General features: G+C 41.2%; 1 protein-coding gene across 1 annotated transcript; it reads right to left on the bottom strand.

The window, feature by feature from the left end:
• Positions 1 to 4,122: 4,122 nt before the first annotated feature.
• Positions 4,123 to 21,008, bottom strand: hmgxb4a (HMG box domain containing 4a). Its single transcript, XM_079643530.1, has 13 exons — positions 20,916 to 21,008; positions 19,601 to 19,707; positions 19,288 to 19,424; positions 19,060 to 19,135; positions 15,287 to 15,880; positions 12,419 to 12,622; positions 11,097 to 11,284; positions 9,624 to 9,705; positions 8,967 to 9,031; positions 8,452 to 8,548; positions 7,348 to 7,511; positions 5,948 to 6,070; positions 4,123 to 5,806 (listed from the first exon to the last, which is right to left on the bottom strand). The coding sequence occupies exons 2-13, from the start codon at positions 19,635 to 19,637 to the stop codon at positions 5,762 to 5,764; spliced, it is 1,812 nt and encodes a 603-aa protein (XP_079499656.1). The 5' UTR covers positions 19,638 to 19,707; positions 20,916 to 21,008; the 3' UTR covers positions 4,123 to 5,761.
• Between the last annotated feature and the right edge of the window lie 408 nt (positions 21,009 to 21,416).

Below are 21,416 nucleotides of genomic sequence, written 5' to 3'. Positions count from 1 at the left end.
CTCATTTCTCAGTAGTTGTGTACTGTGTACTTCTACTCCTCTACAGTTCAGAGGTACACGGTGTACTTTTACTCCACTACATGTATTTAACACCTTTAGTTACTTCACAGATCTGGATGAATGATGTGAAATCTAATCAAGTGTTAAATCAGACTTTAGTTCCACCTGGAGTAAATCCACAAGCTACCCTGCAGTATACAAAGTCATTCAAACTAGCTGCACCTTTACCAGCTTTGAGAACACTTTCATGATCAATCATTATAAAACATATCATATCTATTATTCTGAAATGGACCAATCTGCACAATCACTACTTTTACTGTCGCTACTTTCACTATATTTTGATGAGAATACTTTTCTACTTTCACTTGAGGAACATTTTGAATACAGGACTTTTACTGTAACAGAGTATTCCTACACTCTGGTACTTCTACTTTTACTCAAGTACAAGACCTGAGTACTTCTACTTTTACTCAAATACAAGATCTGAGTACTTCTACTTTTACTCAAGTACAAGATCTGAGTACTTCTACTTTTACTCGAGGAATATTTTGAATGCAGGACTTTTACTGTAACAGAGTATTCCTACACATTACATTGCATCACATGTTAGACGCTTTTATCCAAAGCGACTAACATACTCAATACTGTGGGCAATCCCCACAGGAGCGATTTGGGGTGAAGTGTCTCAGGGACACAACGACATGCTGACTGCAGTGGGGTTTGAACCTGTGCTCCCTTGATCCGAACACACAACCCACTGCACTCTGGTACTTCTACGTTTACTCAAGTACAAGATCTGGGTACTTCTGCTTTTACTGAAGTACAAGATCTGAGTACTTCTACTTTTATTCAAGTACAATATCTGAGTACTTCTACTTTTACTCAAGTACCAGATCTGAGTACTTCTACTTTTACTGCTTTTATTGCTTGTAAACACCTCTCTTAGCTCAGGATGTGTCCCAGCTGCCTTCAAACATGCTGTGGTCAAGCCACTACTTAAAAATAAAAATCACGACTCTTCCATTCTCGCAAATTTTAGGCCCATCTCACAGCTACCTTTTTTTATCTAAAGCCCTGGAGCGAGTAGTCTACGTCCAGCTGCAGTCGTTTTTAACCACACATGGCATCCACGAAAAGTTTCAGTCTGGCTTCAAACCCATGCACAGTACTGAAACAGCCCTTTTAAGAGTTTTTAATTATCTGCTCCTAGCCGCCGACTCAGGTAGCTCAGCTGTCCTGGTGCTGTTAAACCTGCCAGCTGCCTTTGACACTGTGGATCATAGCATCCTGTTGTCACGGCTTGAACAGTCCGCAGGCATCACAGGCTCTGCCCTTGCATGGTTCAGGTCCTACCTGACAGACCGTAGCCTCTCAGTGCAGCTAGGTACCTTCTCCTCTGCCAAAGCCACTCTTACCTGTGGGGTTCCCCAGGGCTCGATTCTGGGCCCCATCCGTTTTCTACTGTACATACTGCCCCTAGGCTCAATTCTCACAAAACACAACATCCCCTTACATTGTTACGCTGACGATGTACAGATCTATCTGCCTCTCAATCAAAATGCCAAATCACTACAGCAGTTGATAAACAGAGATTAAATCCTGGCTGAGCCAAAACTTCCTCACCCTCAACGACAGCAAGACCGAGGTCATCTTTTTTGGACCGCGAACTCCAGTCTCTCCGGTTGATATTCTGGGCTTCCTCAATATAAACATCCTCCCCTCTGTCATGAACCTTGGAGTGACTTTCAATAGGGCTTTTAAATTTGATAAGCAGGTCAGCACGGTAGTCAAGACCTGCTTTTTTTAAATATAACTATTGGCTAAGACCAAGTCGTTTTTATCTTTTGAAGACCTAGAAAGGGTTATTAATGCCTTTGTCACCTCGAGACTGGATTACTGCAATGCTCTGTATGTGGGTATGGACCAGGCCTCAATTGGACGCCTGCAGCTAGTGCAGAACGCAGCTGCACGTCTTCTGACTGGCCATAAAAAGCGTGACCACATCACCTCAATTCTGGCCTCATTGCACTGGCTTCCAGTTCGGTTCAGAATAGATTTTAAACTCCTTTTATTTGTTTTCAAAGCCCTAAATGGGCTGGCTCCGGCCTATGTAGCCGAACTCCTCCAGCACTACACCCCAGCCAGAGCTTTAAGGTCGGCTGATCAGCTGCTGCTGGTAGTGCCCAAGACCAGGCTCAAAACCCGAGGGTACCGAGCATTCGCAGCAGCGGGCCCTAGGCTCTGGAACACTCTGCCCCTCCATGTGAGGTCGGCCCAGACCGTGGGGGTTTTTTAATCAACACTTAAAACTCACTTTTTCTCTCTGGCCTTCTAGGCTTCTCTTATCAAGAATAACTTTTATCCAGGACCTTTTCCCTCTCTATCCACTCGAACCGGTTTGCAGAGTGGTTTAGACAGGCCGGGGAGTGTTACGATTCGTAGACACAGCGTACCTCCCTATCTCTCATCAATTTCCAACTAAGGCTCCAGTGGGGACCTTGTTCCCTGAGTGTGCCTCTTCACCTATGTGTCTTACTCTCTTACTTACTACCCTTTGCCCTCAACCTATTCTAAGGGAGTGCTTGTTCTTCCGTCTGTCTGTCTGTCTGTCTGTGTCGGTGTATTCTCTTGTTCCGATTAACCCAGCCACATTTTTTCTTGTTTTGTGTCTATATCTACGCCGGGATCCGGAGTCGAGGCTGATCTTCTTGCTGTGGTCCTGTGTCCTGGATCCTCTCTCCTGAGTTCTGGATTAAGTCGTGGACTTCGGGTCGTGGCTAAACCTGTCTCTGCGGTCCTGCCTGGGTCTCGTAATGCTGCCTCCCTGATGGCTCCCACAGGATTGTAGTTGACATCTTCGTAGATTCACCTTCTTATTACAGACACATGCATTTCCTAACATTTGGACTACCTACGCTGTAAAATGTATTATCTCTTTGATTTACACACGGCATCTATTGCACGTCTGTCCGTCCTGGGAGAGGGATCCCTCCTCTGTTGCTCTCCCTGAGGTTTCTCCCGTGTTCCCCTTTAAACTGTGGGGTTTCTCTGGAAGCTTTTCCTTATACCATGTGAGGGTCTAAGGACAGAGGGTGTCGTTTTTTTTTCTCATACTGATATTCTGAATAATCTGTGCTTATTGTATTAGCTGTAAAGTGTCTCTACTGTAGGCTATTTTTATTATATGTACAGCACTTTGGCTCGAGCAAAAATCGTTTATAAATGTGCTATATAAATAAAACTTGATTTGATTACTCAAGTACAAGATCTGAGTACTTCTACTTTTACTCAAGTACAAGATCTGAGTACTTCTACTTTTACTCAAGTACAAGATCTGAGTACTTCTACTTTTACTCAAGTACAAGATCTGAGTACTTCTACTTTTACTCAAGTACAAGACCTGAGTACTTCTACTTTTACTCAAGTACAAGATCTGAGTACTTCTACTTTTACTCAAGTACAAGATCTGAGTACTTCTACTTTTACTCAAGTACAAGATCTGAGTACTTCTACTTTTACTCAAGTACAAGATCTGAGTTCTTCTACTTTTACTCAAGTATAAGATCTGAGTACTTCTACTTTTACTCAAGAACAAGATCTGAGTACTTCTACTTTTACTCAAGTATAAGATCTGAGTACTTCTACTTTCACTCAAGTACAAGATCTGAGTACTTCTACTTTTACTCAAGAACAAGATCTGAGTACTTCTACTTTTACTCAAGTACAAGATCTGAGTACTTCTACTTTTACTCAAGTACACGATCTGAGTCATGACGTACCTTTGTAGGACCGCATACCTTATATCAGGCAACACTTGTGATTGAGCTTTTAGAGCCTGTGAAGTCCTCATAAGTGATTTTAGAGAAATTAATATTGGGTCAATATTAACCAGAAATTCCTCCATTGGTCTGGGAAATTGAAATCAAGCCGTCCATGCTGACCGGCACAGACAGAAACACTACATGAAGATCACCAAAGCCATTATAATTAATAATCTGTCCACCATGGATGTGTTAACAAAGTTAGGTGGCATCACATTTAGAAACTCGTTGAAGTATTTCAGCCTGAAACAAAGTTGTGTTACCGCCGGTATGTCGAATAAAGAATCAAAGCAGAAGCTGAATTTAGGAACAGTTTTATTGTTTCCATTTTGTTAAATACCTTACAGTTCCTCACCGGTTCAACCTAAACATGAGTTCTATCACTTTTCTACAGAGCAGTGGAAGTCTAAATGCTGTATGCACGGTCAAATATCAAATGTATAAAACAGCACTTTTTACATGGTAAAAGAACAACTAAATATATTATGTTGATGATGACCAAATGACTCACACACTCCTGTACATTTCAGTAAAAAAATCAAATACCTAGACACACACACACACACACACACACACACACACACACACACACACACACACACACACACACACACACACACACACACACACACACACACACACACACACACACACACACACACACACACACACACACACACACAAACCTGTAGAGCAGTGGTTCTCAAACTTTTTCTGTCAGGCCCCCCTTTTGGAGAAAAAAAAAAAGTCGGGCCCCCCCAACACAAATAGTCAGGCTCAGAGATTTATTTTGGGGGTGCTGTGGGGTAGCTTGACGTTTCATAGAGGGTGCTCAAACATTTAGGGTTTCCCATTAATGTCCCGGGCGCTACAGTGGAATGTTCTACTGCAACAATCCCCACGCAAATACACAATGTACCCGCGACTGTTACAATGAAGGCTCGATAATCAGCTCACGGCATATAGGTGTACGCAGGGGTAAAGTGCTATTTTTATAGGTGGTGTGTGGACCTTACATAGGGGGGTCTGGGGGCAAGCTCCCCCGGGAAGATTCATTTTTAAATATTGAAGTTAAAAGCATCAATCTGGTGCACTTTGAGAGCAAAATGAAGAGATCTGTGGATACATCTCTCAACACCCATATGAAACAGACCTGGAAACAGATTTACTTTTTCTTTATGCATATTTTACAAATCACCCTTTTAAACTTTATTCTGGTTTTACTGTCAAATAGTATTTCATACCTGTTTTTCATTTATTCTCTTATTTTTTTATAACTATAATGATCATATAAACGTGCGCCTCGGAAATAATTGTTTACATTAATGGTGACCAAAACGTTTGAGACCCACTGAGATAACTTAGACTAAAGTTAACTATCTAAACACTGAGAGAGTCCTTTACTTCACTGAGCCTCTCAGACTGACAGGAGAGGACTCTCCTCCACTTTGTTGTTGAAAAAACTTCTTATATCTGTTAGCGTAGCTCGCTAGCACCAGAAGCTAACAACAACGATCTCCGGTACCGGTGCGCTCTCTCTCTCTCTCTCTCGCTCGCGCACACAAAATGGCTCGTTCCACACACAGAGCCGAGCTTTAATGAAACACAGAGACCCAGACGTAATAGTACTGTATCATATTATTTTTCAAACAATAAAAAATTTAATCTTTTTTTTTTATAATTTTTTTTTTTTTTACTTTGAGAACCACTGCTGTACAGTAGCATTAAAACTAAGCTCGGAAATCAACATGCTCAGTAAAATGTTTTAAAATAATGAATGGAAAATTAAGAGAACAAGGTTTACAAAAATACACTTTAAAAACACGTTGACGCTAAAAAATATCCGGCTTTTCCGCGGCTAAGATAAGAATTGTTTAAATTAAAGTCAGAGGGTCATATCGGAGGATTTCTGACGTCAAATTTCGATTATCCTTCACTCAAAGCCCCGGCATGATGTAGGCGATGTTGTCCAACGTATTAGACTGTCAGAGAAAACAAGAGGAGAGAGCTTTGTTAGATAACAGCAATAAAAGTGAACATATATGAAGTGTTTTTAAAACAGCTGGAAACACCTGCATACAATTATATATATATATTTATTTATATTAAGCGTTGTACTTTACCAGGACGTTTCGAGGGCAGCCGTTGAGTTGCGGTATCTGAGCAGTGAGACAGGTCAGCGGGCCCAGAGCACACAGGATGGAGTCGAGGAGGACAGACAGGCTGCCGGACACCGCCACCATGCCCTAACACAGAGATTTAGAGAAGAGAAGACTTTATTGATCCGACATTGGGAAATGATGTTGTGACAGCAGCAGGGCCTAAAGAGCAGGCAGTCAAATATACAGAAAGAGTAAGAAACACTGCAATTGACCAACGCACGAACCAGCAAGGAATATCAGACTCACTTATTTCACTGCATAGAAAAAGGAAAGTCACTTCAAATTCAAGTTTCTTTCTTATTATGTCAATGTTTTGGGCTATTTCGTATGTTTTGGTTTTTATGTAGAGGCAAACTGACGTGCAAATAAAGAAGTGAGTGATATTTTTTGACATTTTTTATTTCCCTTATCTCAAAGTCTAAAGGTTTCTGGTTGAAATAATACATTTTTGTTTTTCGAAAACATAAAATACATCAACAACTTATCATGTGATTGTTGTGAACTTTGTTTAAAGCCTATCGTTAGATTTGTGTTGACACTTGTATTGAGAAGATTTGGTGTACAGAGTTATTGCAGTCGGCATGGAATGTTTTCCTGTATCGGTCTGTTGGGAAAACACTGAAGGTCCTCTTCCAACATGAGAGTAACATGATAACAAAGGTATCCCAACTGTAGCTGTGCACATTAGGGCTGTACCCGAATATCCGAATATCCGAATATTCGTTCGTTGGAGTACTCTTCGGGTTTCAATTTCGTTATTCGGATATTCGTTTGTTTTTTACCCGTTTTTTTTCCAAATTGAATTTATTGAAATCTCCAAAATCAACGTAAGAGCTTGTGCCTCTTCGGGGGGTCTAACACTTAACCATAAACGTTATCGTTTACTTTCTCCGTCTTTATATGTAGATATTACTTTTCTCTGTTAATCTCCGTCACGTTGTTTCCATAGCAACAACAACAACTTCCTGTTAACAGCGCTAACTCTCCTTCAAAATAAAAGCATGTCCATAAATAGGAAGCCAAGCCAATTTACACGTAAGACATATACAACTGCAACGAAAGTAACAAACACAATGCCATATCCTTTTCAATTTCAAAGAACACAAATTGGGTTACATTAACAAATAACTATTAAACAACGATACTGTAGAATAACAAAATGAATGCCGTGAATAAACCGAAAGACACGTGTTGAAGCGGTTCGCTGCTGATTACTGCATGTGAAGGACACTGTTCAGGAACTAGCTGATGCTCTGTATGTGATGACTCCTTCCATTCTGGAGAGGATCACAGATACATGGATCCTGAGACTGAAGCTCAAGAGTGATATTTTCCTAACACTGTCCTTGTGACAGACTCACCTCAGTCTCCTGCAGCCGATGGCCAATCAGAGACAGGGATTCTCCGAGCAGCTGCAGGTGAGCGGCTGCATCGATGGGATCCACCTCAGGAACTCTAGCCGGAGACAGAGAGAGGTTTCCAGGCGCTCTGCTGGGGGACACCATCCCTGTTCCTGCTCCTATTACTTTAATGAACAAACACACTTGTTATAATCCAGTCCCGTTAGTTGATTTACGTTGCTATTAAGTGTTTTTATAAATCACGAGGTTATGTGTTGCTTTGTTTATGAACAGGGAAGGGAGAGATAGTATGGTTTTGATTTTTGTGAAGCACTTTGTGTTACCTTGAGGGTATGAGATGTGCTATAAAATATAATATTAAAGCTTTATTTATATTGCACTTTCATACAAGACAATGCAGCTTTACAAAATGACACATCGCAAGTTAAAAATATACAATAAGAAGTTTCCCTCAGATTAGATGTTAAGGTACATGCAGCAAAATATAACATTTGATCAGGTTAAGAGACACAAGGAGGTCAAAGGTATGATAATAAGAATAAAATAAATAATGGTTTCTCTCTGACAGACAAGACAACCGAATCGATGCAACAATATAAAATGTATAAGTAAAGTTGGTAACACTTTATATTAAGGTACACAAGTTAACCATCAACTAGTTGTTAATTAACATGATTATTAGCAGTATCTTGGCTCTTTATTAGTCATTATTAAACACTTATTAAAAGCCTTATTCTACATGACCATATTCTACAAGTACTAAGCCATTAGCTAAGAGTTATTCATCAATAACCCTCTAATGAGTGCTTATGTATTGTACGTAAGGAAGTTGTTGTACATGAGTGTTGGTCTCAATATGCAGTAGCAGTACCTCAAGAACAGTAACTCTCCCATAATAACACCGAACAAATATGATCTACTCTTATGTAACAAGACATGAAACTACAAGTGTTCATGATGAACTCAAAATGAGGTATTTCTAATTCAGAACATGTTCCCTAATGAGCTAGTAGTTTGGCTTTAATATGCGTGTTAATGAACAACTAGCTGATGGTGAATATGTGTACATGAATCTAAAGTGTTACCATGACGTCTGCGTGCTACCTTTGCTCTTCCCCTCGGGGGCGCTCTTGTGTTTGACGGTCGTTGCCTCGGCTTTGTTCTGTCTGTGCTGCAGATACTGAGCCTTCTGCTTCCACACCTGCACACGGAGAACACGGTTAAAGCTCCAACACGACATCAGAAGAGGCTTAACAGAGAAACGGGTGCTAACATTAGTTAATATGGCAGTGGCTCAGTCAGGAGGGGCTTGGACTGGGAGCCGTAGGGTCGCCGGTTCAAGTCCCCGAACAGACCTACATTTGGAGCGTGGACTGCTACTTGGAGAGGTCCCAGTTCACCTCCTGCCCTGCCGTGGTGCCCTTGAGCAAGGCACAGGACACCCCCCCCCCCCCCACCCCCATTGCTCCCTGGGCGCTGTGCAATAGCTGCCCACTGCTCCTATTAGACTCCTGGTACTAGGATGGGTTCAAAGCAGAGAACACATGTCACTGTGTGCTCTGCATGTGAGACCATCCCTCCCAATTCTATATATCTATCTATTCTATTAAGAAACTCACCAGCTTGTCTTTCTCTGGCATCGCCTTCCACACCTCCGCCAGCTTTTTGCTTAGCTCACCAAAGACTGTGGATCAGACACAAAAACTAAATATTTAAAATGTGTATAAAGTGATGTGAGGACAAGGTGCAAATCAGTTTAATTACTATGGAAGCATTTAGCAGATTCAATTACAAATTAAGATTGAAGTCGTATTTTGATTGCCATTTAAATATTTATATATATTTAATTGGTCAAAATTTGAATTAAAATGAAAAGAAATGCAATAACAATTCAAACTATTAGCACGGGCATTCTGTGACAAAACTTTTAAAATAATAATAATTGCAAAAAAAAAATGAAAGACTATGACTGTATTGACGGTATTCAAATGTTAAATATTTCAATTGTAATTGAATTATCGTAACTTAATTTCGCATTTTAAAATCCGTAACCCAAATAAAAAAAATATTACATTTCCATTTTAATTTTCATAAAACTTCATTTACATTTTCTTACAATTTAAAAATGAAAAACCCAAGTTGCCACTCATAATAAAAGATGTTAGAATTTCAAATGTGAATAAAGAAAATGTCTGCCTAAATGCTCTTTGAATTTGAGTTGGTCCACCAAAATGCTTCCATACATCACAAACACACGCAGTCCTGATTTGACCCACCTAGTCCCGGCTGTTCTGCATTAATGTTGACTCTGTACTCCTTACAGAACACCTGGTACGCTGTCATGTTCTTCTTCTTGGGCTGAGAGAGGAAAACAGAGGTTATTAAAGTGTTACCTTTCCAAGAAATAGCCGTAGTTAGCGACTAGTTAACGTTGCAAAAGTCTATTAGCAAAGTCAGAGAAACAAAAGAACGTAGGCACATTGTATTTTTGTCAAAGCTACATTTCCTTTTTGACTGCATCTTTAACGACCAACCCAACGAGCAGAGATGGTACAAGTACACACATCCTTTACTCAAGTAGAAGTACAGATACTCGTGTTTAAAATGGTGAAAGTAGAAGTACTGACTAAACTTCTTTACTCAAGTGAAAGTAAAGAGGCTTCGAAATGTACTTCAGTAAAAAGTACCCATAACTAGCAGCTGTTTTAAAGAGTACCTGACCTCCCTTTATATTAATAGAACAATAATGTCATTGTTAGCTAATGAATGTTTCCATGGTGACCAACGGCAACATGACAACGTTTCCATTGGTCCCTCTTCTTTAGAGAAGACCAGGAAGGGATGGATACACGGATCGTGTTCAAATCAATAGGCACGCAATGACTCTAAATAATAATGATCACGCCACCAAACACACATTCAGACTAGGGATGTCCCGATCACCTTTTTTTGCTGCCGATCCGATTCCGATCATTTGATTTTGACAATTTGCCGATACCCATTTTTCCCGATCCGATCTTTATGCAATGCATTAAGAGGAAAAAAAGCATTCAAGTTGTCCCTTAAGGTTATTTTTTTATTTAAATTGGATATTCTATCCAACATGGATATAGCTTCTTTCTTTCACAGCAGCATTGGATCAGTTCAGTTGTGCAGCATTGGATCAAAACAGAATAAAGCTTATCAGTACTCGTTAGCTTACTGCTACAATTAGACACTGCGCCCACTCTGTTGCCAGATTTGAGAGAAATAAGCAGGTCTATGAAAACAAGCCCCAAAGAAGCAACACATACATGATGTTGTGTCATTTGAAACCAAAACTAAGGCCTCAGGATGACTTTAAGACTTGAACATGGTCATTTTTGTTTTGTAACATTGAATACAACATTTAAAAAAAAGTATTTATATATATAATTTTTTTTTTTTAAATCCCGATCCCCGATTTTTTTCCTCCCGATTCCAATCTTTTGAAAATCACGTGATCGGCTCCGATCCCCGATCACGTGATCGGATCGGGACATCTCTAATTCAAACTAAAGGAACCAGCCTGTTTGGAAAATGAGAGAAGTAGAAAGTACAGGTATTTGAGTTCAACATTTAAGAAGTAGAAAGTAAAAAGTGGTCAGAAAAATAAGTATTGGAGTAAAGTACTGATACCAGAAACATGTACTTAAGTACCGTAACAAAGTATTTGTACTCCACTACTTCCCACCTCTGCCAACGTGAAACATCTCCAAACAGCGTCTGACCTTTTCTTTGTCCTTGTCGTGTTTATCCCGATCGTTCTCGTCTTTCTTCTTCTTCTTCTTTTCCGTCACCCCATCGTTTGCGGGGTGATGATGAGGAGGAGGAGGGACGGGCGAGCTCATGGCGTACATCGGCCCCACGGCGCTGTGAGTGACGGTGGGATGGGAGTGACTGTGGCTCCTCGACGAGTCTGAGGGGAGGCACGTAAAGATAACTGTTCAGCGCGATGACGTTTAGACGTCTCATTTAGACACTTGCTAGAAACCTCTGTCCTTAAAGGTCCCCTATTACGCAACATCCACTTCTTCATGTCTCTTCTACATCAACATGTGTCCCCTCTTCTTCATGTCTCTTCTACATCAACATGTGTCCCCTCTTCTTCATGTCTCCTCTGTAGTTGTATTTGTATGGTTGATTTAATGTGTGAACGAGGCGATATAGAGAAGGTTAAGATGTCATTATTAGGCTCTAATTTATTATATACTGTTGGAGTGGGTAAGCAGGCCTATTGTTTTGGGATATTTTTGGAGTTAGGTGGTCCGTGAGTGTTTTTTATTGGTTGAGTGGTCCTTGGTATGAAAAACTCTGAGAAACACTGTGCTAGTAGATTGTCAAAGGGGGAGCCTCGTTGCTGGGAAATTATACAGATGGCTAGTCCGCCCCTGAAACATTTATATGCAAACGTTATTATTAATAGTAATAAATAAAAAAAATTGATAAAAAAAATTGTTTTTTTTTTTTATTTTTTATTTTCCATTTTTATTTTGTAGTCATCTCCCACTTTGGGAACCCCTGATCTAAAGTAACAGACAGAGAATCAGCACTTTGGAAACAGGGCTGAAACAGAGGGGATTATGGGTAATGCTGCAATGATCTGTTTGGTGTTTCAGCCAATCAGAGACAGGCTCTGGATATATCTGAGACCTGTAATATATTGATGAGAAGCAGTATCATGGGGGCTCTTTAAATGACCCCTCGTGTCCTCTGTGTGATTGTGATGTGCTATATGTGACATGTATGTAGTAACGTGTGTTGTTTGCATTTCATTGTTCTCTTTTATCCTTTCGCCTCTATCTACTTGTCTTTATAACTAATGCTGTTGATGTGTTGTGATTTTAAAAAGGCCGGGGGCAACAGCTGGAAATGAGCAATGTTGGCTAAAGCTGCTCCATTTACTGTTCTTTGTGACGGTTGATCGATGGGGACTGACCACGACACTAGAAACAAATAAAGTAAACTAAATCTACCAGTGGGGTTTTACTGACGTATTTTATGCCGTAAATATTTCACATAAACAAAAAAACAGTCAACAAACAGTTCTCACCTCCAAACCCCTTGCTGTGCTTCTTGTCCTTCCCACTTTTCTCCTTGTCTCGGTCTTTTTCCTTGTCCTTCTTCTTCTTGCTCTTTTTGCTCTTCTTCTTCTTCTTTGACAGGTGTGTGTACGAATCGTCTATAACCAGTTCACCGGCCTCCAGTTCTGCCCCGGAGGAAGAGCTGTCGTCTCCCATGCCTCCTCCGTAATGACCTGAGTAGCAGAGAACACAGTAAGGATTATTAATTACACAGATGTAGTTTAAATTGTCAGTGATTTTTAAATCAGTTTTGGAATCTGTATTTATTCTACGTTTGTTTTTACGATGTGGCTTGCTTTTCGGGGAATTGCATTTCCTGTAGTGTTTTAGTGCATGTGAAAGGTCTGCAAGGGTTACAATCCCTGTGCCCCTGCAACGCCTCCATTGGACTCCTTTGTTTACTTCTGTAACATAGTGGCATCACTACATAACAGTCGGCTCCTATTGGCTAGCGCTCCCCCACACATTGTACGTGATACGCTAAGGGGCGGGACATCTCTAAGTGGTTAACCAATCAGAGCAGACTGGGCTCTGGTTTCAGACAGAGGGTGAAAAGAGGTGCTGCAGCACAGACAGTATGAGAACAATAAAGGGCTTTTTGAACATTAGAGCATGGAGACATGTAGAGACACTACATACTGATATACACCTGAACATCAGCAGGAGAGGACTCTTTAAAGTAGAGACACTACATACTGATATACACCTGAACATCAGCAGGAGAGGACTCTTTAAAGTAGAGACACTACATACTGATATACACCTGAACATCAGCAGGAGAGGACTCTTTAAAGTAGAGACACTACATACTGATATACACCTGAACATCAGCAGGAGAGGACTCTTTAAAGTAGAGACACTACATACTGATATACATCTGGACATCAGCAGGAGAGGACTCTTTAAAGTAGAGACACTAGATACTGATATACACCTGAACATCAGCAGGAGAGGACTCTTTAAAGTAGAGACACTACATACTGATATACACCTGAACATCAGCAGGAGAGGACTCTTTAAAGTAGAGACACTACATACTGATATACATCTGGACATCAGCAGGAGAGGACTCTTTAAAGTAGAGACACTACATACTGATATACACCTGAACATCAGCAGGAGAGGACTCTTTAAAGTAGAGACACTACATACTGATATACACCTGAACATCAGCAGGAGAGGACTCTTTAAAGTAGAGACACTACATACTGATATACACCTGAACATCAGCAGGAGAGGACTCTTTAAAGTAGAGACACTACATACTGATATACACCTGAACATCAGCAGGAGAGGACTCTTTAAAGTAGAGACACTACATACTGATATACACCTGAACATCAGCAGGAGAGGACTCTTTAAAGTAGAGACACTACATACTGATATACACCTGGACATCAGCAGGAGAGGACTCTTTAAAGTAGAGACACTACATACTGATATACACCTGAACATCAGCAGGAGAGGACTCTTTAAAGTAGAGACACTACATACTGATATACACCTGGACATCAGCAGGAGAGGACTCTTTAAAGTAGAGACACTACATACTGATATACACCTGAACATCAGCAGGAGAGGACTCTTTAAAGTAGAGACACTACATACTGATATACACCTGAACATCAGCAGGAGAGGACTCTTTAAAGTAGAGACACTACATACTGATATACACCTGAACATCAGCAGGAGAGGACTCTTTAAAGTAGAGACACTACATACTGATATACACCTGGACATCAGCAGGAGAGGACTCTTTAAAGTAGAGACACTACATACTGATATACACCTGAACATCAGCAGGAGAGGACTCTTTAAAGTAGAGACACTACATACTGATATACACCTGAACATCAGCAGGAGAGGACTCTTTAAAGTAGAGACACTACATACTGATATACACCTGAACATCAGCAGGAGAGGACTCTTTAAAGTAGAGACACTACATACTGATATACACCTGAACATCAGCAGGAGAGGACTCTTTAAAGTAGAGACACTACATACTGATATACACCTGAACATCAGCAGGAGAGGACTCTTTAAAGCAGAGACACTACATACTGGTATACACCTGAACATCAGCAGGAGAGGACTCTTTAAAGTAGAGACACTACATACTGATATACACCTGAACATCAGCAGGAGAGGACTCTTTAAAGTAGAGACACTACATACTGATATACACCTGAACATCAGCAGGAGAGGACTCTTTAAAGTAGAGACACTACATACTGATATACACCTGAACATCAGCAGGAGAGGACTCTTTAAAGTAGAGACACTACATACTGATATACACCTGAACATCAGCAGGAGAGGACTCTTTAAAGTAGAGACACTACATACTGATATACACCTGAACATCAGCAGGAGAGGACTCTTTAAAGTAGAGACACTACATACTGATATACACCTGAACATCAGCAGGAGAGGACTCTTTAAAGTAGAGACACTACATACTGATATACACCTGAACATCAGCAGGAGAGGACTCTTTAAAGTAGAGACACTACATACTGATATACACCTGAACATTAGCAGGAGAGAACTCTTTAAAGTAGAGACACTACATACTGATATACACCTGAACATCAGCAGGAGAGGACTCTTTAAAGTAGAGACACTACATACTGATATACACCTGAACATCAGCAGGAGAGGACTCTTTAAAGTAGAGACACTACATACTGATATACACCTGAACATCATCAGGAGAGGACTCTTTAAAGTAGAGACACTACATACTGATATACAACTGAACATCAGCAGGAGAGGACTCTTTAAAGTAGAGACTACAGCCTATCTAAAAACAACATCATTGAGATGTCTCTTACCCTCCACCTCCACCTCTTTCCCCACCACAGGAAGTGGATCTCTGCTCTGCTGGACTTTCTTCTTGGTCGTCTTCGAGTGCTGCGTCCGGTCTCTGTCCTTCTCCTTCTTCCCGCCTCCTTTAGACGAGTGAGGAGGCGGGAACGGGAACGTCTCTCCTTCCTCTTTCTCCGGCGACATGATGAGCTTCATCTTCAGCCCGTCGGCCTCCCGCAGCGTCAGCGGCTCCTCTTTGGGGGCGCCGCCGTGAAACAGGGACGACTTTGAGGAGGAGGAGGAGGAGGAGGAGGAGTGCTTCTTTGAAGAGGAGGAAGAGGATGGAGGACGGTTGTGAGAGAAGGAATGGCTGCCTTTGCTTCCTCCGCCTCCGCTGCTGCTCTCACGCTTACGGTCCTTGGAGGAGTGCGAGGAGAAAGGAGGGTACGAGGGTTTCTTGTGTAAATGGGGGCTGGGGTCTGAACCGGTGGCCAGAGGGGAGGTGATGGCCTGCAGGAGGCCCATCGCTGTGTCTGTGGGGAGGGAGGAGGAGGGGGGGGACATGGGGGAGCGGTCTGCAGATTTGTGCTTCTTCTTGTGGGGAGGAGGGCCATCGTGGTCTGAAACAGGGACGACAAAAAGAAAAGTTAATACAGAGGCCGAGTGTTTTGATAAGATAAGATGGAGCTTTATTACGGCCCGTCCACACAGGCATGAACAGAATCTTGATGCTGGGCGTGTCTGAAGCTTGGCGATTTCACGAAACCAAAAACCAATCAGGAATCTCCCGCCCGCCCCCGGCATACAAAGCCTGTCCATTCAATGTTAAAACGAAGTAAACTGGATATAAAATCCCCAAACAGGTGAAAACCTACCAGTTTCACCCACTGTCTCTGCCACCTCCCTCCATGCCTGGTTCCTCCGGTTTAGGTCCCGGTAGGTGAACAGAGAGCAGTCGTAAAGGACCGGGACATTTCCTACAGCGATGATTAATTTATCCTCCATTTTATGACATATGGAAAAGACCGAAGCGGTATCTGCATACAGGTCACGCGGTTTGATTGGCTAGTGCTTGTACTGGCGGGATTTGCATAAACGGGATTTGATTGGCTGATGCCAGCTTCGAAAGCATCGGGAGCATCAAAAGTTGAACATTGCTCACGATGCCTGCAAAGCCATGCTCCGCTCCCCACAATGCAGTTCGGCGAAGATTAAAAATCTTCTACGTCACCCCATTCAAGTGAATGGGCGAAGCTTTGAAAGATTTTTTTCATGCCTGTGTGTGGACGGGCCGTTAATCCCCGTGGGGAAATTCAGTAGCAGAGGATGTAACTGTAACGGAGATAAATGTGTTTGTGAGCAAAAAAAACACTCGACTCTGGGACAGTTTCATCCAGTGTTTCCACCAGACCAGGGCTGAGAGGGCGTCCACCCCGAGAGCTTTTTAAAAAAAAAAATGTTTGTTCTTGTGTGTCAGTCATCCACACCAATCAGAAGTGCTGTGCTCCACGTGTACAAGCCATTGTTAACCAATCAGAAGTGGCCCATGATAGAAGGTGATAGACAGATTGATCCAATCACCTGCCAAGTATTTTTGAAAGTGCCTGCCCTTTCTAAATGGCTTCCAATGGAGCTCTCCTAGATGGTTTGGTGAAACAAACCGTCTGAGTCAGGTTAGTAATGCTCCATCACATGTTTCTATTACAGGGTGAATCTTAAACTGAAGCTTGACTTTAAAGGAGACCTATCATGCAAAATGCACTTTTGTACGTCTTTTCTACATGAACATGTGTCCCCGGTGTTCCAGGGAACTCACCAAGTGTCAGAAAACACAACCCTCTCTATTTTCCTCCATACCCAAATCTCTTAAAAAGGGGCTGCAATGGATCTGATACAGACTGATCCAGATTTGAACACTTCTGTGACGTCACAGAAGTGGCGCTACGGCTATTGGGCCAACTCCACCAATCAGGAGGAGACAGCCACGGACATTGCCGTTGGAAAGCGCTGGAGACGCTGTAGTACATATGCCAGGCCTGTAGATGGTGCTGTTCTCACAGAATCAGCCCATGATACAAAGACTGTGTTAAATTGAGAGAAATGAGGAATGGCTAAAATGCATGATCTGTTTGGTATTTTGAAAAATGAAAAGTATAAATATGCCTTATATAGGTATGGTCCTACACTATATTATTCAAATATAGCATGATAGGTCCACTTTAAAGCAACCCAACAGAAGTTTCATGTAAGTTATTTCACTCGTAGCTCGGGCTGCGGGGGTGCTGGAGACGGGAGCACGTTGATGCGACCTTCCTAGCCGGAGATATGGCCGCATTTTACAATAAAATTCCGTTGGGTCGCTTTAAAACAAATATCGCAAATCGTATTGCAATATCTGTCAGAAAAATCGCAATTACATTTTTTCCCAAAATCCTGCAGCCCTAACAAAGTCACACACACATTACGCAGTCCCTTGTCCTATCTCTTTACGTCTCCCTGCCGACAGGGACACCCTTCCTGGCACGGTCCTTGGAAGATGCAGTGTTTGTATTTTTTCCGTCACAGGAACACGCTTTGCTGGAGGCGAAAATAATCCCACCAGACTCCTTTGCCCCTCCAACAGAGCGATGTCCGTTTTTCTTTTCGTCTTTTCAAGCGATAAAAACTCTCGATCTTTTCTCAAATTATAACACATTTTGGGCGCCCTCTGCTCGAGTTCAGGGCGCTCCGAGCTGAATAAGAGCGTCAAATGACGGCAAGACGCCCTCCTGGCGGAAACGCTGGTTTCATCCCACAGGTAGTGCTGTGTACCTGGACTCACATTCAGGTTCAGGTCCGGACTCAAGTCCAGAGGTTCAGGTTCAGGTCCGGACTTATAAGTCCGGACTTGTGTCAAGTTGTGTGAGTAACTAAAGTGAACTTATTGTGAGCTAATTATCAATTGAAAATAAACTCATAATCAACTCAAATTCAAACTCGTCAGGTTTATTGTGCCCCCTTCCAACTTGTGTCTACACCATGTCTTTTCTAGAACTCTACATGTGTTACTAACTACACAACACAACTACATACATAGTGATGTACATACAAGACTCAATATGCAAGAGTAAAAGTCTATGTGTTCTTGTTCAAGAACAACAGCATATTGACATTGTCTGGGTGAAGTGTTGCTCTTTTGGCAGACACTATATCACCATACATACAAAGGAGTTAGCTTAGCTACACTACCATATATGGCAACCAGCATCCCACGCTCTCAGTGTCCAGCTTCCCTTGACGTCACAAAGATCTCGCGAGCAGTTGCGATATTTTGCGAGACTTCGTGAGTTCAGTAATAGCCGCCATATCAGAAGCCAAAACAATGTTTTTCGTCTTTTCTCAGCGCAAATGTCTCGATCTATGGAAGGTTTTAGATGGTTTAGAACAAAAAGGAGAATATACGTAAGTACCGGTTCCTGACGTTCCGGTTTTAACCGGACTTGAACCGAAACTTTTTACAAGTCCAGTACCGGTTCGGCGTACCGGTAAGCAGCACTAACCACAGGCCATAAGAATGATAAACACCTGAACTTCTGAAATAACATCCATAACATTCATCTGTTTGCAACTCATATATCAATATTCCAATTGCTGTATATAGACTATTCTGCACTGTTTCTATTATATTATATTGTATCTGTTTCATTGTGTTGCACTGTGGGAGGAGCCTGTGACCTAAGATTTTCATTGTCATAACCACACTGTAGCTATGCACACATGACCAATAAAAGCCTTGAACCTTGAGGTATCATCCTCTCACCTCTGTAGTAGTAGTCATCGCTGTGTTTCTTCTTCTTTTTGTGCGAGTCTCCTCCGAGCATGAACAGCTCTGAATCCTGAATTGAAATGACACAATTGCTTTTTATTTCACCAAATTACACCAGTGAGTTTAAACGATTATAAAGTGTTATAACGGCATAATTAGTGGCATAATGTCTTTAAGGCTTTCTGGGATTTGAGGTGAATTTAACGTGGGAAGTCGACTTACTTTGGGACGCTTCTTGGAAGACTTCCGGACCTGAGCAGCGATCTCCTCTTCCTCCCTCAACAGATCCTTGTACGACCTCCTCTTCTCTCTCTGGCTCCGACCGGCTACAAGGCCTCTTTCTCCGTCCATCACCATATCTACAATACATTCACTGAGTATTATTTACTTAAAAAAATAAAGATTGAATGAAACACAGATTCTATAAAGGCTATTATACGTGTCATATCCTGTGCAAATTATATAATTATAACTCTGAAAAATGGCCTGTTTGATAAGCCTTTACCCGATGTAATTTACAGGTAGACATTATTACCCATTCCTCCTTTACTCTTGATCTCCTCAAAAGCCATAGCCCCTCTTCTGTCAACACGTCGATCCGTCACAGAACGTCACAATGAAAACATAAGGCAGGATCCAGACCTGTAAAGTGAAAAGAAAATTAAAGTTAAAGTATTGAATATATAAAATATCTATTCTGGACAAAAACAATCAGTTCAACATTACACAAAAACAAGGCTACATATTCTTCATAATGTAACGTTACCTAGACGCTTACGACTACAGTACATAGGGTAGCTACTCCCAGTGGTGTAAAGTAACTAAGTACATTTACTCAAGTACACTTTGGGGACACTTGTACTTTACTTGAGTATCTAACCCCACTACAGTTCAGAGGTAAATGGTGTACTTTTCCTCCACTACATGTATTTAATCCCTTTAGTTACTTTACAGATGTGGATGAATGATGGGAAATATAATCAAGTGTTGAATCAGACTTTAGTTCCACCTGGAGTAAATCCACCAGCTACCCTGCAGTATACAAAGTCATTCAAACTAGCTGCACCTTTACCAGCTTTAAGAACACTTTCATGATCAATCATTATAAAACATATCATATCTATTATTCTGAAATGGACCAATCTGTACAATGAATACTTTTACTGTCGCTACTTTCACTATATTTTGATGATCATACTTTTATACTTTTACTTGAGGAACATTTTGAATGCAGGACTTTTACTGTAACAGAGTATTCCTACTCTCTGGTACTTCTACTTTTACTCAAGTACAAGATATGAGTACTTCTACTTTTACTCAAGTACAAGATATGAGTACTTCTCCCACCTCTGCAGGACATAAACAAAGTCTATTACAACAACATAGGGGTTGCTATTCCTGCTGATCTAGAGCTGCAGGTGTCCTGGACAAAACGCTGCTCTAAAGTGCTCAATGATTGAAGCTTCTTGAGGATAAACACTAGTAAAAATACAAAAAGAATGTGGTCTGTTAACTACAAAGGAGTTAGACAAATGATAGCTAATAACAAACTCCCGCCTCCTTTCGTAAAGATACACAAACACACCCCTTCTCCATTCACTTTGACTCCCAACATCTCTACCACTCAGATCCGTGTCGCTGAGCAACCCCCAAGTTTTCCGGGATAAACAACGCAGGCAAACCCGAGGCTTATAACCACAGCTAGGCCGCGGGTGTTAAAAGTGCATACAATAATGAGGCAAGCATGCATTCAACTGTACTCAGGTCTTCACGTGCTCTGGGGTTATAGCCTGTGTTGTTTGTAAACCCGAGAAAGAGAGGGAATAATGTGTTTATTTGAAATGTACTACCTTCTAGAGCTCCAATTTACGCGGGTCGAGTCGCCATCTTTTATTTTGAGATTGCAACAGAACGTGTGGACGTAGTGGGCGGGGGTTGGTGATGCAGCCAATCAGAGGAGGGGGAAAATAGCCGTTTCCGTAATGCATTCGCTGAAGAACTACAAACTACAAAAAGCGCTCATTTAATGTATTCATTTGACATGTTGATATTCAAATAAATACGTATATATTTATATATATTTAAGTGCCTTATTTATGTTTAAATATTTATTATTTATCAATTGACATTTTAATGGTTTGTTGTACAAGTTTTATACGTGTTTTTATTTATTTATGTCTTACTTTTGCTGGGTGGGTTATCTGTTGTTAACTTTTGGATCATTTTATTTGTTATATTGTCTTGCATATTTGACCTTACTTTAAGCATGCTACATATCTGCTAGTATATTTCACATATGTTTTTCTTTGTCTTGTATAGTGTTTGAAATTGTTAAAGCAATGTTAGCTGCA

The sequence above is a fragment of the Notothenia rossii genome (assembly GCF_949606895.1).
Source record: "Notothenia rossii genome assembly, chromosome: 8".
NCBI lineage: Eukaryota > Metazoa > Chordata > Actinopteri > Perciformes > Nototheniidae > Notothenia > Notothenia rossii.
The sequence above is the reverse complement of the archived record's forward strand: the minus strand, read 5'-3'. Positions and strand labels throughout refer to the sequence as shown.

Excerpts from the sequence above, each read along its gene's own strand:
- hmgxb4a (XM_079643530.1), bottom strand. The coding sequence starts at position 19,637 with ATGGCTTTTGAGGAGATCAAGAGTAAAGGAGGAATGG. Across the intron at positions 19,425-19,600 it reads CAAGAGTAAAGGAGGAATGG|ATATGGTGATGGACGGAGAA; the intron begins GTAATAATGTCT and ends AATGTATTGTAG. Across the intron at positions 19,136-19,287 it reads CTTCCAAGAAGCGTCCCAAA|GATTCAGAGCTGTTCATGCT; the intron begins GTAAGTCGACTT and ends ATTTCAATTCAG.